The sequence below is a fragment of the Paramisgurnus dabryanus genome, chromosome 16 (assembly GCF_030506205.2).
Source record: "Paramisgurnus dabryanus chromosome 16, PD_genome_1.1, whole genome shotgun sequence".
Classification (NCBI taxonomy): domain Eukaryota; kingdom Metazoa; phylum Chordata; class Actinopteri; order Cypriniformes; family Cobitidae; genus Paramisgurnus; species Paramisgurnus dabryanus.
Window position 1 is genome coordinate 2,517,027 of NC_133352.1, and position 25,038 is coordinate 2,542,064.

At 37.3% G+C, this 25,038-nt stretch overlaps 1 protein-coding gene across 6 annotated transcripts in view; it reads left to right on the top strand.

The window, feature by feature from the left end:
* Nucleotides 1-2,728: 2,728 nt before the first annotated feature.
* LOC135757468 (mitogen-activated protein kinase kinase kinase kinase 4) overlaps nt 2,729-25,038 on the top strand; it is a 78,636-nt gene continuing 56,326 nt past the window's right edge. For all 6 annotated transcript variants that reach the window (XM_065272008.2, XM_065272011.2, XM_065272009.2 and 3 more), the window contains exons 1-3: nt 2,729-2,879; nt 3,465-3,530; nt 17,262-17,318. In XM_065272008.2, coding sequence (XP_065128080.1) covers nt 2,823-2,879; nt 3,465-3,530; nt 17,262-17,318 — 180 coding nt within the window. In that variant the 5' untranslated portion in view covers nt 2,729-2,822. The remainder of the gene's footprint in view (nt 2,880-3,464; nt 3,531-17,261; nt 17,319-25,038) is intronic.

Sequence of the window (25,038 nt, forward strand, 5' to 3'; positions counted from 1 at the left end):
AAACCCTGTTGCACATCTGTGCACACCGTTTCCAGGAAACATGACTTTCAACCCGAAAACCGTAGCAAAACGTTGCCCACCTTTTTGTACTTGAACATGCCCCAGGGGTTGTGTTCAGGGGGATTTCCATAATAATAGCAGGGGGGACATTCATCTTAGATACACCACTTTATTTAACCTCCTAAGACCTGGATGTGCACATATGTGGACATCACATTTTTTTGTTGTTTGGACCTTAATTCTCTGTAACTGGAACCTGTTGTACACAAACATGGATAAATACGCTGCTTCATATTCTAAGAAAAATATTTGGTTATTATATTTATTACTGGTTCTTCCTAACCAGTGGCGGATGGTGACTTCTTCTTTTGAGGGCGCTCGATGCGAAGTTCGTCACAACATGTACACTCCCTGACAAAAGTCTTGTCACTTATCTATTTTGAAGAAACACCTGCTATTAACCTGACTTTTAATAAATCAATTGGTGTTAGAAATAGCTCATATGAAAAACTTAAACTCTCCCAAATGATGTTTAATGCACTGAAATAAATTAGTTTCACTGAAAAAAGATTTATCATTTAATCAAGAAAGATCAAATTTTGGCAAGACAAAAGTTTTCTGACCTATACAGAAAATGAGCAAATTTACTGCAAATACAAAAATATGTCAGCAAATTAAGAAGGGGTGGTGTGAGGTCCAAATTTAATATCTTGTATGACTTCAATGAGCTTGAATGACTGCATCCATGCAGTTTGGCAAGGATTTATACAATGTATTGATAAAGTCATCAGGAATATCAAAGAAAGCAGTCTTGCATGCCTCCCAGAGTTCATCAATATTCTTGGTTTTGGTTTAGTCTTGTTTCCTCTTTCATCCTACCCCACATATGCTCAATGATGTTCATGTCTGGTGACTGGGCTGGCCAATCCTGGAGCATCTTGATCTTCTTCACCTTGAGGAACTTTGATGTGGAGATGAAAGTATGCGACTGAGCACCATCCTGCTGCAGAATTTGGCCTCTTTTATGGTTGGGAATATAAGAGGAAGCTAAGATTTCTTGGTATTTTAGACTATTGATGTTACATTCCACCCTGCAGATCTCTCGCACAACCCCATACTGAATGTAACCAGAACATGATTTTTCCGCCACCAAACTTCACTGTTTTCTGGGTGAATCTCGGATCCATGTGGGCTCCAGTAGGTCTCCTGCAATATTTGAGGCGACTGTGGTGTAATTCAACAGAAGATTCATCTGAAAAATCTACTTCTGCTTTTCCAGCGTCCATCCTTTTAGCAGGCTGTGGCACATATATTTTAGCAGCACTTCAGGTCAATTTGTACACAAGCGACAAGACTTTTGTCAGGGAGTGTATGTGATGTGTGTTGTTTCTTTTTTTTTTAACTGTGTGTTCTGCACCTCGAGATCCTGTGTGCATCACGTGTTTTGTTAAAATAAGTGCCTGCTGCAGACGCATCTAAAGGGTTTATGATAAAAGAGACACTCACATTTGCCAGATACTTGCATAATCTCATGCAAAGTTTACTGTTAAGGGAGTGTCTTGCTTGTATTTTGTGAACGTGAGCGTCTTTTTTATCATAAACGGTTTTGACATGTGTGCAGCAGGCACTTATTTTGACAAAACACGTGATGCAAACAGGATCTCTCGACGCACAGAACACATATTTTGAAAAAAGGAACCACACACATGACACTCCAAACACTTATTTTGAGCAATCACGAGCCGCCACTGTTCCTTACCCCAAAATAGCTGGTAGAAATTTAAAAAAGAGACAAACCAAAACTCGGGTCTTAGGAGGTTAAAGATTTTAATAACTAAAAATACATTATGAATGTCAAAAAATTCCAATGGTGAGGAATATTATAAATATGGCTATACAACAAGAAATTATATTTGTAACAAAAATTAATTATACATGACTGGGGACATGGATGGCAGCCTACTTGCCCTAAATAATGAGTAATTATTTTAAATTTCATTTAATTCTAGGTACATGTCATTGTGTTCTATGGTGGAGGGGAGTTTATCATATAAGACAGGCTTTAAATTAAAAAGTAGGGGTCTGGCAGTTGCTTATAGCCTATATAGATGTACGGTCGGTATATATTAAAATAAAGAAAAACTAAAATTACTATAAAGTTTTACCAAGGAACTTGCCATCTTATACTGTATTTAATGATATGTTTATATCATTATTATAATTCTAATTTTCAATATGTCATTTTTTAATATGATTAATGTTACCAATTTTCCTTCGTTTTGACTCCCTGAGTTTTTGTTCCTCTTACAATGTTTGTGTCTTTTATTGCGCAGTATATGTTTGCTTGGTTAAAGTTTGACTAACGGAAGCTGGAAAGTTGTGTTTTGTTTTGTTTTAGGCAAAGGAAGCGGCAGTTTTTCACTTTCTTCTCTTGTTCCGGGTTTCCCGTGTTTGTTTTTTTTTCTGGGAAATAAAACATTCTACAACGCTGAAGGCTTCACTCATGAATATTAATTACATAAGCATGGTAATATTCCATCAACGTCAGTCACGTAACCTAATTAATATTTAAAAGATGAACGTTAACTGGAGCAGGATTCGTTTGTTCGTTAGATCACTTACGCCCACTTACTGATGTTAGCCAATCAGATAATGGCATAGAGCGAATGTCCCGTTATATGATAAATATTTATCAGTATGTGCCTTCGCTATAGTAGGAATTGTGAATCCGCTACTGAGGAGCTGGAGATGGGCAGACATACTGTTGTTTAAACCATGATCAGTTAGTAAACCATGTAACTTAAGTTATCGAGCTCATTAAAATGGCTAGAGACTTTACAACAACAAGTTTAAGCAATATTGATCTCGCCTCCTTACGAGTAAGTATTGTGTTTTTGTTCTTAACTGAAGTTTGTTTACGTTACATGTTTTCATCGTCAGCGATTGTTCGAGGATTCACACAAGTTACTTCCAAGAAATAATGTGTCTGTAACGATAACGTAAAAAAACTTTACATTTATAATAATTTTATCGCAGGATCAGTCTTTAAACACAACTGTCAAAGATTATTTAGTAACTTACCCGTTATTTTCAGCTTTTTGTTTGTTTTTTATTTTACTTTACTGTGTTTTTCTTTGCTTATTTACATTATCTTACATGATTATAAGAATCGAAATGTACACCGTTACAACTAATTACGTGTTTTATATGACTTGGGCTGCGTTTCACATTTTTGGAAATATTATGCATAACATGATGCATTTTTTGGGCGTGATATATGGATTATATTCAAAAGTGGTGTCAAATAAGTTGTGAGACACAGGCATGATGTTGCTTTTATCATACTATGTCATTTTGCCAAAGTTTGTACATCATGAATGACACGCGCGCGCGCGCACACACACACACAAAACCCACTATTGGCTCAGAGATGTTTTACAGTATTTCTATGTTATTTATTGTAGGATCCTGCAGGAATATTTGAGCTCATTGAGGTGGTTGGCAATGGGACGTATGGGCAAGTGTATAAGGTTTGTACTGGCGTCTCTCTTCATTCTATTTGACCGTGCATGGAACTGCAGCAAGCATAATGCAACAATTATTGTAAATGTGGCTCAAGCGATTGTGTCATTTGATTTTTTTGCTATTCCTGTGTTTCTAGTAGAACTTACATGTGTGGTTTTGCTCTTTGACACCCTTTGGGTGGAGCTCACTTCCTCATGAAGTTCAGGACATGTTTCACATCAACTCGAATGTTTTTGAAGAAGTGTGAATTAGGCCTCACTTAAACATACTGTGTGCTGTGTAATATGTTGACACATTCTCTGAGGTATTCAGACATATGTCTTTCATTCAGATCAGGGTGGATCTGTTGCATGTAGTTCAACAGAAGTCACTCGCACTGAATCAGCAATTCAAAACAATATTCCCATTGTGGATCATCTTGTGCAATACAAATCTGTGTGACTGTTTCTCACTGTTTTATTGCCCTTTCCAGCATTCCTCTGAAACCCACGTGCACTAATAGCAGCACATCGTGATAATATTTTTTACATTGTGCAAATGTCTTAAGGCATAGAAGATGCTTCAAAAAGAGTTTGTAAGATCGGATGTTTGTTAATTTTGTTTTGCCTTAGTGTGTCAGGAGGAAATATCAGATCACTGTGTGAGATCATACTGTCTGAAGTAAAGCTCATCTAATATGCCCTTTGCACAGTAATGTTTAATACACTTACAGGACACTTTATTAGGTACACCTGTTTAATTGCTTGGTAATATAAATTTCTTGAATTTTGCAACTCAATGCATCTATACGTGGTGAAGACGAGTTGCTGGAGTTCAAACTGAGCAAAGGAATGGGATTTAAGTGACTTTAAATGTGGCGTGGAGGTTGTTGTTGCCAGACAGGCTGTTCTGAGTATTTTAAAAACTACTGATCTACTGGGATTTTCATGCTCAACCATCTCTAGGGTTTACAGAGAATGGTCCGAATAAGATCATATCGCCTTTACTACCTTATCAATACGAGCCCGAATCTAATAAAGAAATGTAGATTAGCAAGGTGATCGATCGCCAGCGCGACTTGAGCAGAACGTAACAGATTGGTAAGGTAAGGATTACTTAAACATTAAAACCATGTCTGCATGATCGTAGAAACGACAAACAACAAGCACTACTCTGCATTGCACAATACTTGTGTTTGATTCTTGTGGCCAGTTGCTTAAACATACCCGTGACATTAAAGGGATAGTTCACCCAAAAATGAAAATTCTGTTATCATTTACTCACTCTCATGTTGTTACAAACCCGCATAAATTTCTTTGTTCTGATGAACACAAAGGAAGATATTTTGAGAAATGTTTGTAACTGAACCATTCGTGGACCCCATTCACTTTCATAGTAGGAAAAAATAATACTATGGAAGTAAATGGGGTCCACAAACGGTTTGGTTACAAACATTTCTCAAAATATCTCCCTTTGTGTTTATCAGAACAAAAAAATGTATGCGGGTTTGTTACAATTTGAGAGTGAGTAAATGATGACAGAATTTTCATTTTTGGGTGAACTATCCCTTTAAGACTGCGTCTTAAGAATGATTCTTACTAACAGAAATTAGTTAGGGCTAATCAGTCTTATTATTTGGATTTAAATTAGACCAATCTACCTTTCTATGTAACATACTTAAACAGTTATGATCGGTCTTGAAGAAAAAAATTCATGACTTAAGGCTGGGTCAGACGGTACGAATTTAAAATCGTCGGCCGATTTTCCAACCCTGAGAGACCCCACACACGGCGATAAAACATCGCGGGTCTAACAGTTTTGGTCGTACAGTTAGTGGTGCGCTCCCACATGGCAAAATCAACACATCACACACGAACCGATTTGGCTCCCGAGCAGTCCCAGGTCAGACGGGAAATCTCGCAAAATCTCTCGAGATCAAACGTGATTTTAGAGTAAACAATCATGGCGGACGAAGAGGATGCAGTGGCGATAGTTTGCAGTTTGTTTTTAACCGACAAAAAAACGTTCTCAAAAGAAGAGGCGATGGTCAAAGAAGCGGAGACAAGACAACGGGAGCATGGACTATACTTGCTACATCATGATATGGATGTGAGTTGTTGTGACCCGTAATTTTGTTTACATGACACCGGTACATCCTCGCTTCCTCGTCACCTCGCTTTCTGATTGGCTACACGTCACAGTCCACAGGCTGCATGCTCGTTTGTCCCCGGGAGACACCACACACGAGAAGAAATCTGGCCAAAAAAATCTAACATGTTGGATATCCCCGATTTGAGATCGGAGCGGTCACGAGGTGCTTCCGAGTAGACGAGAGCAGTCTAAACACACCACACACGGCAAGAATATCTTATCAGTTTATTTTACGATTATCGGAGCATCCTTAAGATTGTCGGAAGGGATGAATTGGGGCTAAAATTGGCCTAATTATCCTGCCGTGTGAACCAGCCATTACTTTTAAGACTAGTTCTTAAGTTTTATGCAACCGGCCACTGGTTTAGTCAGTAGTAAAGTCTTTAAATATGAAAACATAGAAGCGGGCAGGATTAGGATAATGTCTGTCTTGTCCACGTCAACAGGCCCAGGATTAAACTGTTGCATGCAATCTGTGTAGTCATGTGCAGTGTTTCCTCTAGGATTTTTTCCAGCTGTGGCGGCAGGGGGCGCCCATGATGATTATAAATGTACATTATTTTTTTTATGTAGAATATAGGCTACAGTAAACTAACATGTATTTTTTTTATCATTTTCATGCTGTCATTTACTTTTCCTTATATTTATAGCATATTGCTTTTCTATGTTTGATCTAAACTGTATTTTCTTAAAAAATATGTTTTATAGCTTCATACGGATCTTTCATTGTAGTTTTAATGTAGTGTGCAAGTTCGTGCTCATGTTTAGCGTTACAGAGCTGTTGCAAAGTCACGCACAGTCCTGTTTGATAATCCGCACCGCTGTGATTGACATAACACCTGACCCGACATCAGCAGCAATTTATTCCAGCATTTCACACCCGGCCTGTTTGACATAAAGAGCCCGACCCGGTCACACCGCAAAATGCGCAGCTATAAACCTTTAACGTTCTTCAGACAGATCTTAAACACAAATAAGCACAGGGCCATTTAAAAACTGCTACCTATCGGAATCGAGTCGAATTTTGGTCTTGGATGTTAGACCTGCAGTTTAGCCTACTCTTGCTTATTGAGTCCCGACCTGCATCTACAACGCAAATGACACGTTAATATTATTACACCCGTTACATCAAATATTATGCGGTTCACCCGTGGGTACCCTGATCCCGCTGTCTGAAAACAGATGAAAGAGTCTGTAATAAAAAAGTTTTTATTACCAACGTCCGTCTCTTCCACGGGAATAATGTAAGTTTCCTTCCAAACAGATTCGACTATTAATGTCTTGCAGTCGCATTTAAGTAGTATTCAGTATTTAGCCTTTTGTTTTTAGACAAATATCTTATAATTTAATGTGAAACTTTGTGAGTGTCGATCTAAAGCACAGACGACTGACTGACAGCTGAGCGGTCAGCAGCGCGCTGCGTTTATAGCCTATATTCTGAATAACTAATGGCCTGATAAGTTGATAATATGAGTACAGTGATTCCAAATGAATGTCCAAAAAACTTGTAATATGTTAAATCGAAAGTTTCATCATGTATTTTCTCGCAGCCCAGCGCTGCGTCCGTGTATATGCGCATGTGAAAAGCATACGCGTGATGACCTTGCAACTTAAATTACCCTTAATTTATTGCCATACAGATAAAAGTAAAATAACATTCGAAACTAAAAATTGTTTTTTTTGTGTGTGTAAACTCACAATAAGGAAAAAACCTTGTGCTTATTTAAAATCATTAAAAACATGACGTGCTTTCTGCTGCTTTGGTTTAACAGCGCGTCACAAAAAAAGAACAGCAACTCAAATACTTTTTTAATTGTCAATCTGATAATTATAACATATTTCGTGTAGGCTTATTTATTTTATTATTATTTCTCAAAACAGAGACGTAGCCTAATCATCATCTGTTGATTTAAATCTATTTGTGCATGAAACTAAACCCATGGGGGAAATGATGATATTTTAGGAGATTTATTTATTATAAATGAGTGAACAACGCGAATCCAGAAAGGAATTTATTTATTTAAAACAGCCAGTCTGGCAGGGCGGACAGCTTTTTATTTTGCGAGCTGCCGCCGTGGTTTTTGTCTAGAAGGGATACAGAAAATGCCGAAAAGTTTAGAATTAGATTTGGAGGTAGGATTTTTAGGATGAAAACAGCGGCTCTGGCTAAATGAGATACAAATACATCCTACAATCCTGTGAAATTTTGTGTTTAGAGTTGGGTTTGGTTGAAGGATTAGGATAAAACAGTGCTCATCCAGCGAGATTTTGGTTGCTGTATCCCTTCTATCCACAACCGCAGGCGTGGCGGGGATGTTTTAGGCGTGGCGGCCCGCCACGGTTGAATGTATAGACCAATTTCGTGTTTGCAAACAGAGATGACGTTTTTTGTGGGCGGAGCCAAACTGGTTGCAGAAAGTGACTGCTCCGCAGTAGGGTTGTGAAGTGTTTTAGCATTAAACCGTGATTTTTATGGATCCGGTGTTCTGTCGAAGTCTGATTCCTTTATGTTTCCCTTTAGTGCAATGTTTCTTATAGCGTTTTAATCACATTACGTTTATTTTTTTAGATAGATAAAAAGTTTAAATGGCTTGGCTTCTGATATGCATGTATGTAATGTATATGTATTGTTCTTTTTTGCTAAATCAAATATTTTTACAGTCTGAATCGCTAAAGTACATGTAAAAGCAATACTATCATGTATTATATATAATACCGTTTATTAAATATTTCATAATTTTCCTGTTTTTTATTATTTCTTCCTTAATAAATTATAATTGTAACATGATAAAAGCGCTATAAGAAACACATGGAGGGAACAGACTTCGACAGAACACCGGACATCTTCTCTACTTATTTTCTATTCTAATTATTAAAATATTTCCAGATGATTTCCTTGCTCCATTCTGTCCGTTTAAGGGCTTATTGTAATCATAAACACCTACGTTTATCTTCAAATGATGTCTTTGACGATGGTATTCTATAAAAATGAAAGCCATCTTTTTTGGCATTCTTATTCTGACACTTAACAGCACAACCGGACATTTTCCAGTGAGTTATCTTGCTCTTTTCACTCGTGTCTAATTCATTTCCACTGTTTTTCTGCAACCGCATTGCGCGCGCAGCTTGCAGTGACGTAACTGTGACGTCTACTCTAAATTGGTCTATATAGCGGAAACACTGATGTGTGTGCTGTAGTCCAAGAGAAGAGATTATATTGGAGGTGATAACTCACATCATTGTAGACTTTGGGATTTGTAACTTTGCAAATCGTAAGCATGTAATACACACTTACACACCAAAGGAAATGAAAAATCATGAAATGAAAATAGAGGCTCTTTAACAAATGAAATAAGACTAAATAAAAAAAAAAACATTTACAGTATGTTTTAGTTATTTAGCAGTTTTTTTATCCAAAAAGCTTACAAATGAGGAACATCACAAGCTAACTAATGCATGCCGTACTGCAATTGCAAGTCATATTATGCATCAGACAGTTTAATGACAGATTTAGAAACATGCAAGGATGTCTTAAAATAAGTTTAAATAAAAAACTTGACTTCCTCTTTTGTGGGTTCCTCAAACTTTGTCCCTGAAATCAAGTGAACATTCGGTTCAGCGTTTTATACAATTTATTTAAGCGTAGATTTGTGATTTGTTTTCAGCTGTCATTTCTTCTGCAGTTTTCTTTTAGCAGCACTTCCTGTTTATGGTCTAGCGTCTAATACAATGTGGCGCTTCACAGGCATCCTGGAGATCATGAGGAAATCCCCTTAGACAGAAATATCATCTGAAACTCAGTTTATATCTTTACCTCAAATAATGTTTTTTTTCCTCCATTTAATCTGTACTTTGCTTAGCTTTGTACTTGAAATTTTTAAGTTGACACACATTGTATACATTACCTGTGTACATTACTAATTTCTGAGCCTCTTGCAGTTTGAAAAGATTATTGTTTTCAGTAGGATTTTCAGAACACTCCAAACATAAAGTCATGCTATTGGCTGAACCAGTGTTGTTGTATCTGGCTGGTTGGGTCACACGGCAAAAAGAGCCACCATAGCTATGTTTACACGTAACCAAATAATCTAAGTAATAAGTGTCATGGCTTTATCGATCTGATTGAGGTCAACTGGATTGTTCAATTCAATTCAATTTTATTTATATAGCGCTTTTCACAATTGTTAATTGTTGCAAAGCAGCTTTACATGAGTAGATGTAGAGGAGAACACTGAAAATCAATAGATAGGATAAGAAGTAGAATATAGCGGCTAAGGATAAACCGTGTAAGCGAGCGTATTAATAATGTAACGTATACAGTAAAGTGCTAAGTTAAGCCAAAGTTGGCTGACTAAAAAACCCCCTTAGGAGAAAACCCGGTGGGAAAAACTTCTAGAAGGACAAAAAACCCTAGGGAGAAATTAATATATATTTATATATATATAGACACGGTAGGGATAGGAAGCGGGTAAGCGGATTAAACTGCATTGGCTGGGCATCACGTTGAAGGACAGCCAGTAGATCAGTGGTGCGATGACCTTCACAGCTACAGGAACTGGGTCTGTTTGTCTCATTGTCCTCGGGGTCGAGGACGAGACAGGGAGACAAAAACAGAATTCTATAAGCGTAGGGGCCGTTCGTATGTAATGCAAGTGTCATACTGGATTACATTGTAATCGGTCAAACTGGATTAAAAATCGTGGTGTAGACCAATCTGTGATCTAATCATCAAGAGAAAAATGTAAATACATAAATCGCATTTTGTATCAGTCAGATCCAAAAATAACTTGTGCAAATGCACAGTGAAATTGTGCCCATGTTCACATCATATATTTACTTCTTTTTTACGTATTTATGATACTCATAGTCATCGCAAAAACATGTAATGGCAAGCAGGGTTTTTTTCTGGTTTAAAATGAGGTGAATGTGGTGCTATCCTAATGCACACATGAATGTGTACCGTGGCTCATCAACACACTTTACAAACAACTTATTTGTAGTGTTTTAATAATTAAATGATTAAAGAAAATAAGAAAAAATTATGAAAAACTTTTTTATTTTATAAAACATGAAATTAATTACATACAACATAGCAAAGTATTTACAGTTAAACAGCAAAGTAAAATCAAATTAAATATATCATAAGCTTTTTATTTACAGTTCATTGTGTTTTTTTGTTGTTGCAGAAAGTGCCACAACAGTGAAAGTGTGAGGGAAACATACTTACCTGTGCAGTAATATTAAAAATTGAGGATTAAGATATTGGATTGAATCAAATTATTGACATAATAATCATAATTGAATCGAATTGTGAGACCAGTGACGTTTCATGCTACTATCATTGCTTTTATATGAATGCATCACCTCATGCCAGTCAAAAGTGAATGATGTTGTGGATAATTACCTAAGATTAACTTGTAATATGTTGAAAAGTTTGTCAATAATTTGTATTATTTGTGCTAAGTCTTATTAAATGCGGAGAAATGCTACTTCACATCCTTCATAATGCGTTTCACTTACTAACGGATTGTGTGCAACAGTTTACTTCCTGGGCCTGTTGACGTGGACACGACGGTTACTATCATAATTCTGCCTGTTTCTATGTTTTCAGATTTAAAGAATTTACTACTGATTAAACCAGGACTCAAACAGGAGTTTTGTGCAGTGCAGAGTAGCGCTTGTTGTTTGTTGTTTCTACAAACAAGTTTAGTAGCCTTACCTTTCCAATCTGTTACATTCTACTCAAGCTGCGCTGGTAAACTTGATTGATCATCTTGGTCATCTGCATTTTCTGGATCAGATTTGGCTCTCATTGATAAGGTAGTAAAGATGATATCAACTCCTGTCAACATCGCATTAGGAGCTGATCTTCCAAACATGGTAAGAAGCGTCATATTTTCGGCTGATCTCCGAGGTATTCAGGCCAATCACACAGTGCAGGTTAGCTGGCCAATCAGAGGACACTGCACTTTTCAGAACGATGAGCTTTGTAAAAAATCAACACATTTGATGATATTAATCAGCCTAGATACACAACATAAATATATATTAGACAACGTGAATCTACACAAAATGCAAGGCCTAAACTATGTACTGGACAGAAAGTTTAACTCTAGTTATGGATGCGCACCATGACCATAACAGCATCTTAAAGTCTTTTAAATTAATTTTCACGATTATCTGTCTCGTGTCATCCTCTTATCTTTTCTCAGTCAAGATGTTATGTTCGTATGGCTCTCTGGTATCTCTTGACATTTGATGTTTAAATATGTGATGATATTGCATTAAACTTGTGACGGCGCTGTACATTTTGCACGTCTTGGCAGTTGTCAAACTTATATGCAGGAAAAGCCCAGCTAATAGAGAAAAGTTCTAAGAATGTTCCCAGAAAGTTCCCAACGTTTCCAAAAACGTTCTGCCAACATAAAAAGTGTCCAGTTTTCTTGATTTCCTAAGAATATTTCTTGGTTGTCTTAACGTTAGAGGAATGTTACATTCTACTTTTTTTCAAACGTTATGACGACTGTCATGTTTTAATGTTTAATTAATGGGAAGACATTGGCAACACCCATCATTACGGAAATGGAGGAACACGCTGCACATTTTGCATTGATCCTTTGCTCTTATATAACTATTTAAACCGAAAACAATAATTGATCAGGACAATGTGCAGTTGATTTTTTAACTAATAAATAATACTAAGCATTCAACAGCAAACAGATTTTGTGTAAAGCTTTAAAGAGGAAAAAAATAATTTGTGCATTTTTACATAAAAATTAAAGATCACTATATTGCTAAAGATGTATTGTTATGACTGTGGGAAAAATGTGGTAATTGTTGAGACAAACACTAGGACCACATCAAACACAAAGTGCAAAAAAATCTGTTCAAACAGTGACATTTGACAGTGAGAAGACATAGAGCTATGGAGAAGAAATGTGTGATGTGGTGTGAGCTTGTGTGACATATATAAAGCATTTCTATAAAAAGATAAATCGCTGTTCACTTGTATCTCTGTAGGACTAGGGCTGTAACAATTGATTTATTTGTATCAATTGAGGTTTTATTTAAATGTTTTCATTGGTGTTGCTCATTTATAAATAATGATAATGGGGAAATAATAATAGTGGCGTAGCGCAGTGCTGTGTTCTCACCCTTTAAAGAAATCATGCCCGCTACCCTCCAGTTTACCCTTAAGTCATGCTTTTTTAACACATGGTCATCATAATTTGTACCGAAAACCCTTATCGTCAGGAGATCAAATAGAATTTTAGCCTATTCACCTTATTCCGCCACGCCCCTTTTCAATTCTTCGCTTTTCCGCATTTTGTCAACCGACTTCCGCTGCTAATATGGCACAGTGTATTCGGTAGCTAGTTTGGTGGCTAGACGATTGTTTGTAGTTTACTATAACTTTAGCGAAACGACAAATATCGCAACTGCTGTAAATGTTTTAAATTAGGAGCACGGAGAAAACTTCATACGACGCTCGGATAGTCTTATAATGTCCCATCAATCGTCTCGTGGTTAGACGATATGAAGCAGCCGCTATTTAATTACCTCGTCCTGTCAGAAGGAGCAGCATTGAAAATGATTAAAGTACTTAGCCTACTAATATTTACACAGTGATTTCGTCTTTTTTAAAGCAAATGTGCAGCTTAGCCAGTCCAATAACTATTTCGTTTTAATGTGGTAATGTACCATGATAGAATTCATTTTCAAACTTGCCAACACTTATTCCTTCAAATCAGGAGACTTAAATCCTTTTAAGTGGAATCTACAAAGCTTACATATGGTTTAAGAAATTCCTTACAGATAATAACTGATCACACTGTAAAGGTTTATATAACTGCATGACAGGTAACATCTGATCACATTGTAAAGATTTAATATAACTGCACAATATCTGATCACATTGTAAATGTTTAATATAACTGCATGACAGGTAACATCTGATCACATTGTAAAGATTTAATATCACTGCACAATATCTGATCACATTGTAAATGTTTAATATAACTGCACAATATCTGATCACATTGTAAATGTTTAATATAACTGCATGACAGGTAATATCTGATCACATTGTAAATGTTTAATATAACTGCACAACATCTGATCACATATGAATGTTTAATGTAACTTTACAACAGGTAAAATCAGGTCACATTGTAAAGGTTTATAAAAATAACTATGGGCTAAGAAACAACTAACTGTTCAGCAAGACCACCCTGCAATGAATTAAGACGCAGCTTTATCAGAGTCATCAGGAGCTGATCCCAAGCGTTTATCTGGAAGCTGTTGGTGTATTTACTGGTGACGTGCTTAGCAACTGTGTAATGCATGCAATATCAACCCTGTGTAAAGCTGACAAAGATGGTTGTTTCTCAGCAGAGATATGTACATTTGTGCCAGCTCAACACATTGAAGCAGTTTCTCGGACAGGGTTTACAGGACCAGGCCTTAATTATATTAGGACATTTTAGTTTTTACAAACAAACCACATCTTGTGACAATGGCACTCATATGTGTTGAGGTATGTCAGTAACAAGGTGTTTTTAAATTATCGTAGCTCAAAAAAGCATTTTAGCCTGGGACCAGCATAAGCCCTGTCCGGGAAACCGCAAGGTTGTTTTCCCATATCAGATGTAGGTTGCCTCAGGTTGAGTTGTGATTTTAAAGTGTAGTTGTGTTCAGAGACGGATTGATCCTCCCATTGTGTTTCTGCATCACAGTTTAGGAACATGTTGATTGTATATCATCCTCACAGTTGTCCGCTGCATCACTAAACATCAATGCATCTGTGAAAATAATATCACCATAAACATTTTATGTAAGTATTTAAAAGAAACTTGCGTCATGAGAATTAATTTATAAATGACTTAAACAGAACAGTGTGTGAGAGAGAGATGCATTAAAAAGAGACAGTAACATTATACACACAACCTCTAACTTCAGTGTTAAATAATATGTCGTTTAATAGGTCATTATCATCAACATCTGAATGAGAAATAAACTGAACTCCTAGCATCTGAAATCTCGGTAACTTGTATGAATCACGTGAGCTACAGTACTGTAAGAATGTAATGTACTATAATATATTGTTGTCTTGTCTTAAATATAAAAATATAGGTGGGCAATGAAAATCATTCAAAATAATTGCATTTTACTGATCTTAAGTTTATTCGTAGAACGGGCATCACAAATCTAACGTTAGGCGAAAGAGCACATTTAGCTGAGATAGCTTACCTGAAACTGACCACCTTTTCAACACCCAGCATGGCTTCAAGTTACCGGAACATCGTAGTCAAACCATTACTTGGGATTAGGGTGTTCCTCAGTCGGCTTCCCGTCCGTTAAAATTGGTAAGAAACAAACATAAAGGCGCTTGAGTGAGCTTTTTAAGTTTAACGCGTCGCCTTCAGCCACTGCCTCAGCTGCTCATCATATGCAGCCGGAAGTACGTTGACAAAATGAGCGCAATGGCGCCGCCCTTGTTGTCGTGGAAAATAAGGTGAATATGAGCAGTTTTATTTCTTAGGGCAAAAATGGGTTGCATGACAAAAAAAAAGGAAGAATATGTTTCTTCCTCCATGACATAAACTTTTCGTTAAAAAGTGTCCAGTAACTGGAAAATGATCAGTGCAACACCACACACGCAGTTTACTGAAACTGGCAGTGTTATTTCTCAATGAATGTGACTGTGCTTGAGAAACTGGAGTGTGAACACAAGTCATGTGTCAGATAAACAAGTATGAGTTTGAAATATGAGTCATAGCTATTGTGCCTTCCAGTCATGCTACCAAAATGTATCTCATTCTCAGTTCTGCCTGTCGGGCTGTCTTGCGAAGGAAAAATATTTGAATGCTTTGCATTCTCTCACAGATTTGGTGTAATCGGGCTTCGGTTATTGAAATTGCGCTTGAATGCGTGCTTGCTTTTTACTCACAGAATGTGTAAGTACTGATTTGTACTGCAATGTCGCCTTGTCAGTCATTACTATCCACACGTAACAAGTGAAATGTCCTTACTATATAGCTGAGGGTAACTCAAATATTATTGTCAAGGATTGCTATGACAAAATACAGCTCCAGCATTACAAGTATGGATTGAGCATTTCTGTACTCACAAGCTGTGTACAGAAGAACACTCTGAAGCTTGCATACAAAGAGTTGCATTTCCGACAATGCACACACAAAATTCTGTTCTCTCTTGTATCTTTATCTGACACATACATGTATTCTTGTAAAAACAATTATTTATATCTTGAAGTAAACATACTTTTGATCGATCTTGTTTTGTTTTTGATCTATTAAAGGTGCGATGAATAGTCAATTTTGATTGTTTTATACTGTTTCTACTGTGTCTACTTATGACATTCGCATGGTTTTAACATTAAAAAACATCAAAAGAAATAAGTAATATAGGCTATTACTTATGTTCTTCATTCTACACTAATGCTTAGGCTGAGGAGAATGCACTCCACTCGGTGGTTATCCGGTTAGAACAGACGGATCTTAATTTGGATCTGAAGAATATCTGACAGAAAATCTAATGTTTTACAAATAACGTTAACTGACTTGATACTTTATTGCTGACAGTGCAAAGTTACAATCTTATTTAACAACACTTCACAAAGACAGAGCTATTCCCTTCTGTTTGCTGGTAAGCAGCCATCTGCAGATACCGTATCAGGATCATTCTCCACAGAGCACAGCATATAATAAATGTTCTCCTTTTTGATTCGTTCTCTGTGTCTGTCTCGTTTAGCTCTGTCTGTATTTACAAAATAAAGTAGGCTATATATCAGGAAGCTAACAAAGCTCTTATGATGCAGTGATGCAGAGCATGTCTAAATAGCATGTGAGCCGGGGACAAAAACAAACAGCTCGGCGTTAAAACTCAAAGGGGTGGTTTCCCGGACAGGGATTATCTTAAGCCTGGACTAGAACTTAGTTTCATAAGGAAATATAACTAGTTTTAACAAACATGCCTTACTAAAACCATTACTTGTGTGCATTTTGAGGCAAAACAAAGGGCACTAATGTATTTTAAGAAAGGTCAGTGCAAGTTGTTTTCAGTTTGGACAGCTCTTACATTTATTTTTGTCTACGACTAGTCTAATCCCTGTCCGGGACACCGCCCCTGAATATCTAAATTAGTCTGTGATCTAAATTGCCAAAACAATCGGAAATACATACAAATAAATTTTCATGCATATTTTACCTGAACATTTGGAGTACAGGTGAAGTGAAAAAGCATTAAATAAGCAGAAGCCTTAAACCTTTGGTGGCACATTAAAAAACAAACATCCACATAGCATTTTTTATAAACAGGGTAAGGGGCTTCAAATTTCTGTTATGCACTTGAGTTATTCAGCCATTGCCAATCATAACGCACTGGATAGCTGGTCAATGGGAGCAATAAAAACTTGATTTTCACCACAGGGTGTCTTTAAGAAATGCAATAGTCTGTTTTAAGCAGACAAATAAACTGGATCAGTTTTATGCATGGTTTCAATACTACAGTATGTTTTATAGTATCAGGCTCTTTAATCTGACATGTTCACAAGTGGAATTTCTCATTGATGGCCTTGTGTTTGACAGGGTCGGCATGTGAAAACAGGACAGCTGGCAGCAATCAAGGTCATGGACGTGACAGAGGTAAATCATTTTTCTTTAGCCCTAAGAAACCAGTCTATGTGATACATAGCATATGATCTACACCGCACGCAGTAGATGTGAAGAAGTCAGGTGTGAACACAATGAGTCTTCATTTAAAGTTAGTGCTTTCAGGAGTCCACTGATTCACAGTCACCCAGAGGTGGGAGTAAGTCACACATGTGCAAGTCACAAGTAAGTCTCAAGTCTTAATTTTCAAGTCTCAAGCAAGTCCGAGTCATTTTTTGTGAGAGTCGAGTCAAGTCAAGTCACTGCTTTATGTCAAGCAATTCAAGTCAAGTCGTAGCTTGAGTGCGCACCTGCAACGACTGTATAATGGCTGAATATTCTAAAATAAGCAATAAAAACCTTTATTAAATAAATGTGTGAATTTATCAGAAAACATTTTTTTCTTGTCACTGTTTTAGTATTATAAGTTATGTTTTATGTTAATATTATTCTGTTTATGTTGCGTATATTTCTAAGGTTGATTAATTTGATATACTGTTGAATAGTTAAATCTACATCAAAGTGTCATATATTTTTTTAAATACATTTATATTTTTCTGATTCCATATTTATTTTAATAAGTCAGAAACGTCTCCACTGTGTCCTGCTGACAGGCGCGGTGGGCGCGTGCAGCAGGTGACGCCAATTATGGGTCCTCCGAAGGTTAGACAGTCTCATTTCAGTTATCTCTTCGCGAACTTCTGAGGCTGCCACCTTGAAAGACATAGTGCTCACCTTTCAAGGTCGTATGCGTAGAAGGTCGCAGCCCTTGAATTGGGACACAGCTACTGTTACACATGTGTTTCTCTTTTAGTGGTTTACTTTCTCTTAAGACCTAAATGGCCATATTTATGAGGATACTTGCAAAGGTGGGAATTTTGATGCATATGTGTATATAGGGCCAATAAGCGGCAAACAATACTCACAAGCTTAATGAGCAGCGGATGCGCGACTTGCACGCTCCTCTTACACAGAAACAGCATGCGGTGCTTAAATGTGTGAACAAATGTTAGGTTTTCGTGACCATGCATGCGCACAGCAAGTGACGTAAGCGCTTAACCTCGACAGAGACTATAGTCCAAAATCTCTGCTGGTTGACACATTTCTACCAGTTTATCATACCTACCGGTAGAATACATGAATTTTTTTCTCAATAACATTTGAGTGCCTTGGATTATTGGATTATTTTTATCAACTTTGTAACGAGTGGAGTAGTGCTACACCTTTAAGAACGATGTGGCCCCTTTAAGAGCAATGTGCCTTTGCTTTGTTGTTGTGTATGTGAAGTAAATGTGCGCATGCGGTAAGGGTGAACGCTTCAGTTTTATAACACATGTATGTGGAAGTCTGATGCTACGACAGTTGTTCCTTTTACTTTTATTTTTGCTCATGCCAAATGAGTGTTTTGTTTAGTAACCTGTCTTATGGAGGTTTTACCTGTGTACGGAGAAATAAACCGGTTTCTTTGAGTGACGCGTTTGTGAGTTCTCCGTCATTGTTGCGGGCATAATATCGAACAGCTATCCTTAATCTCCATAAACATGTTACAACTTCTAACATGGCTAAGACGTTAGCTGAAAACAATGGAACAGACTTTGTTACTTACAGTGTTTTGTGTGATTTGTAGTGTCGAAGAAATTCGACGTGGTGCTGGTTGTATCGGATATATTGCACGCTCTCCCTCTGCTTGCCTGCTGCGTCACGTGGTTAGATAACGCTCTTGCGTGCATTCAAAAACAGATTTTTGTTTTGTAAAAAAACAAGTTATTTCGAGTCATGTAACTCAAGTCCGAGTCAAGTCTCGAGTCATAAATGTCAAGTCAAAGTCAAGTCGAGTCTTTTTTTAATATTTGTCAAGCAAGTCTCAAATTTGCGACTTAAGTCTGACTCGAGTCAAGTCATATGACTCGAGTCCCCCATCTCTGCAGTCACCTATGTGTGATCATATTGGGTTAAATGAATAAATACTTTGTCTAGGGCTGCACAATTAATCTTATTTTTATCATGATAACGATATGTGCGGCCCACGATTAGTTAAAGACAATCGTCGCGATTAATGTGTAAAGACCAAGCACAAAGCAGATGGTCTAGAATCAAGCAACGTGTTTGCTTGATTTGGGCGAGTCAGAGTATACGGAGTGGATATTTGCAAGCGCGGTCTGTGTTATGATAGAATTAAGTTGGCATCACGAGATTTACAGTCATTCACCTTGAACGAACATAATGGCAGAGCAAGAAGAAAGTGCAGAAATAGCCTAGGTACGTTAGTTCCCGAAAAGGGTCTTATACTCCATTGTTTGGATATTTCGGATTTAAGGAAAGTGATGTTGATTAGGTAAGTTATGAGTCTTTTGTTTCCTCCAAACGTGAAATATCAAGTTTTTTAAAACCTGAAGACACAAGCTGCAACCATAAAAAACCCAATCATCCACGACATATAGCAGCATATATATATATTTATAGTAGGGATGTCCCGATCAGGTTTTTTTGCTCTCGAGTCCGAGTCATTTGATTTTGAGTATCTGCCGATACCGAGTCCCGATCCGATACTTCTATAATACATAAAAAAAAGAATAAAGAAGAGCGAAAAAACAGATCCAGGATGTCCCTTATGTCATGCTGCACACGTTGCTGTTTCTGTGTAGAGTCAAAAGGGTCTAACACTGTGCCAGTGCATAACTATAGATGTGTTAAAAAAAATTGAATATAGTATATATGTTCAGGGGTTAAATTGGGATTTGTTTTGTGGGGATGCTCTGTTAGGAGGGAAGGTTCGAGGGGTAACATGTTTTATCCTGATGACAGCAAAGCCACTGGTGTGTTTCAATGACATTTTGGACCTCTGATATGATTTTATAACTTTCAGCTTTAAAGCTGTGCCACAGGTTGACCCAGACTTTAAAACCTGAACTTTAAATTATGTTAAATCTATGAGTCTATATACATTTGTTGCAAATGTCATTATGCACTATTGATCAAACTTTGAAGGAAGTTATAAGACTCAACCTCCTTGACTAATTCTAGGCATAAGATAGACTACCTAAAAAGACTCAATTAACAAGAAAAACAACATACTGATTCAGCAATAGGGTATGTCTAATAAATTAGCCATAGAGTTTCCCTAAGCTGGTCAGCTGTTAGTTAAACAATCAGTTAGGTCGTAATTGATTTGTATAATCAAAATACATAATTTGATTAAACTATGCAGTAAGCTGTATCCAGTTATCTAGTTAACATATTGTAATAAGATGATTGACATAGCTATACATACTTTAATACTTTGTTTCTAGACCTCTATTATGTTTTTTCGACATGTTCACCATTCTTACCTCTCTCTCTCTGCGTACTGATGTAGATTAACTGAGCACATAGTGACAAAAACGATCGACGCGCCGTTTAAATGAGCGGGAAAAACACAGTTTTGTCGTAGATGCACCGCATGCACGAGTGTTTGAAGCCTATGAATGGAAACACGTCATTATTCGCGTCAGTTCACACGCACCAGCGCAGCGCGTACACTGGCGCGGAGCAGAGCGAGACCTTCAGTCTGTTCGGACGGCCCTGGCCCAATTTAAACCCTGCATATGTATCCGAGTCCTGATTGGAAGGTAACGTCCGATTCCGATCGAGTCTGAAACCAAGTGATCGGGGCCGATTTCCGATCACGTGATCGGATCGGGACATCCCTAATTTATAGAGCCCTGCATTTCAGCCATTTTACGCCCCTCTGGCTTTTTTAGGCTTCATCTTATTATATTTTTCAATTTAATTAAAAGAAACGTTGAGCCATTAATGATTGTAAAAGAAAGACGTTTAACCTATCGCATGAGTCCGCTACGCGCACACACATACATTCACCTGTTGCAAAGGTGTTTAGCGTCTCCGCCCGCAGCACCGGGGGAAAATATATAAATAGAGGACTGGATTAAAACCTTAAATACTGCGCATAATCTATGCACACAGCATCCAAGACACAATCTATAAAAGACTTCTTCCTGTAGTCATGTAAGAATGCTGTGTCATTTTTTTCTTGTTTGAGATTAGACTTTTTTTAGTTTAACTGTTTGATACACGAATAGCCATGTTCTGTGTTAAAGCATTACATTTTAATTAATGCATAGCGTATGTGTAAGGTAATGCAACCTGCATGTTTATTTCTTTTCATGTTTATTTCGTTTTATTTTGATTGTATAGCCCTTTTCGTTATTTTTCTGCACTCCGTCGCGACAGCGAGCAGCAGAGCAACCTGCCTCCGCTTTTTAAAAATAGTGTGTGTTGATAATAAACATTTAAACAAACATTGTTATATGCTGAAAATATATATTTTATATAAATGTTATTTTAGGCAAGTGAAGTGTTAATTTGAGAGGCTCAATTGATCAAATATGTCATTAACTTGCAGTCGGCTGCTAACCCCTTGCCTCAATTTAACAAACACAAAATGCTCTAAAATGTATACGAAATAAAAGATATTTAATTATTTTGACAGTTAAAACAAAACTGAACTGCTTTAATTGCTGTGAGAGTATCAGCTAAAATTGAATCTGTGTAAGGAGTTATTTTTGCTATTTCTTCGGATTTCTTTTGCAAAATCTATGCAGAATTTTGTGGAATGATTTAAAATGTTTTAAAAAGAGAATGGGAGCTGTAAATATTACAAAACAATAAAATATTTTATAATATATAGAATATATATATAGCCTAATATTATATACATGGCTGTAAAGTGTAATAAAAATACTGAAGTGAATAGAAGTTCCTCACTTAGAGAATGATCGTGATTTCTAATCGTGATCAAAAGTTTGAGCAAAACAATCGTGAGTGATCATCATTTTTCCTGGAATCGTGCAGCCCTAAGTCTTTGTCATTATTATTCAACCTTGTGTGGTTTGAACCCCCAATGTCTTTCTTTGTTTTTTAGAATCCAAACACAGATTTTGTGATATTTTGGGTTTTCATGTTAATATGGTAATGGATGGCGACTACATTTTCAAAACTTCAAAAGGGCCCAAAAGTGTTAAACAAATAACTCTACTTAACTGGTGTCACATATTTTAAGTGTCTTCAAGGCATACAAAAGCTTTGGTAAAAGACAATTTAAAATATAATCCATTATTTGAGGAAAGTCTTGACCTGAGTCTGTCTTTCATTGCACAGTCTGAACTTATTTAACACTTTTGGGTTCTTTTGAAGCTTCGAAGAGTTATCTGGTTACTATGGGAGTGAATGGTAACTGGACAATGGCCATTGTAACTGTAACCAGAAAACCCAGAGCAACACTTTTAAAAAAATCTGCAGTTGGGTTCTAAAAAACATAGAAAGATTTTGGAGTTCAAACAACATGGGTGAGCAAATGGTGTATTCATACCTATCTTGTTTTGCTCGACTGAATTGAACTTGAGTTCATTTCCCCCGTTGGTGTGGATCTTTTGGGCAGGTGTGAAATACAGCAATCGCACTTGAGTGCGGACCAAACAACCATACCAAGACCCAGCTGAAGAGGTGGTCTCGATTCGGTTCCAAACAAACTCTGGTATGTTTCGTTGAAGGTGTGAACATAACCCAACTTCGATCTGACCCAATTATAGAAAGCACTGCATCTTTTTGAGGTAAACGGCCTCAGGTGCATAGGCACCAATTTCTGTTTCTACTGGTGGGGGTGCTCTGCACAACTTCACGCAGCGCTTAGGTTGCTAAAAAAATTACACCACAAAAAATGTTCATGATTACCATATTTTTGCATAATCCATTGAATGGATGACCTTAGCACACTTGTGGTTTTTGTTTACAAATTTTGGTTCACTTGCAAATAGCTCAGTGTGAAAGCCACTACACAAATTTGATTTTGTTCTATCAGCTACTAAAGCAATATGTATAAACATATGTGCATCATATGATTTAATGTCATCTAAAACATTTTGTAATTAGGATTTTGCAAAGATGAAGATGTGCTGGAAGACGATTCTTCAGAGCTTAAGGTCAAACCACGTCTCATTTTGCAATGGTTAGAAAATGTTGCAAACATAACTCTTTCCCATAAAAGCACATTTCCCCTAGAAAGCCGCAGTGCTTTTTGCAGTTGAGTTGTATAGAGGTTGGGCCATGTTCACACCTTAAACGAAGCATACCAGAGTTTGTTTGGTCCGCACCTGAGTGCGATTGCTGTATTCACATCTGCCCAAAAGATCCGCACCAACGGTGGAAACAAACTTGAGTTTGATTCAATCGAACCCATCAAGACAGGTATGAATACTAGGGATGCACCGAATCCAGATTGTTTGGGTTCGAAACCGAATACCGAATCCTACTCGCATCCTTAATCCATTAAAGCGACACTGTGTACTTTTTTGAGTTAATTCTTAGCAAAACCCAATGTTTTCTTTCAAAAGTATGTGCTCATTCATGTGTAATTACTTCCACCCACTTATCAAAGTATTCTCGTATGTGTAGAATCTGCTATTTAAATTACATACGTTCGAGTCGCTCGACTGGCTGAATCCATGTTGTGCCTCCATCTTTGAAATACATTTGCCGACGAGGGACATTCCTGAAATTCAAGCTCCGCCTTTCGCGCTTTCAGACTACACTCACGCTTGTCGCTAGCTGAAGCCTCCCGAGGTTGCATGTGTAGGCGGTATACGTCCCATTTATGTAATCTGAGGTACTGAGATAAATGTTTTACATTTTTTCTGACCTCTAGCACAATCACACGGTGACAGCCCTATTTTTAGCCTTTCGTTGATAAAACTAACGCAGCTGATCTACGCGTCTTTCATTTCATTTTACAAGGATGTGAAAGTTGAGCGATCTTATTTCACCAATATCAGAGAAAGCTCTTACATATACACAGACATGTAACATGTTTACTTAAAACATAAGCACTGGACTCTGACATAATATTAGTTTGTGTCCATTTAAACCCATCATTACTCCCGCTCACAATTAAATGACAGGAGAGGGACTCGTCCACAGACTATCCCCTCAGTAATCTGGAGAGAAGCGGTCAAAAATGGACAAAAAGAGACGGATTTAAACACCAAGTGTAAAAGTGATGTGTCTCTCTCGTCCACTTGTGATCCGATTGACGAAAACATCTTAACATCTTAATACCAAGTGTAACAGCCCCTGGAATATTTTTCCTCGCGTCAATATAAAAGGAGTGTCTAAGCTACGTTGATGGTTGCTTTTTGTATGTGATTTTAAGCGGACATATCATGAAAATCAGACTTTTTCCATGTTTAAAGCAACACTATGCAGTTTCCATGTAAAAATGACTTACAGCTCCCCATGTGGTTGAAAAGCGCAACAGTGCCTGGTATCAGACACTCTTCTGCAGGCAGGGGGAGGGGTGGGGCTGTGTTTCCTTCCCTCCACCGCCACTTTCAGAGTGTGCTTGTAGCAGCTAGGAGGCTGCTCAGGTTGCAGCAACAGTACAATTTGTCCAGTTAAAAGTTGTTCTATCACTGAAATAATTGTATTATTTAAAGACATTATTTAAAAGTAAAAAAACTTCATAGTGTTGCTTTAACATAAATCTGTGTGCTTTGACGGATCACAGGCAAAGGACATTGCAAATTTTTTATTTGCTTTGTAGCTACTGGAAGCCATGTTAACCTTGGCATGGCACGGTCACGGTGCGAGTTAAAACGCGTTCCGAATGGAGGGGGCTAGAAAGTAATATTCAGTTGGTTGTCATTAGGGCTGGGCGATATGA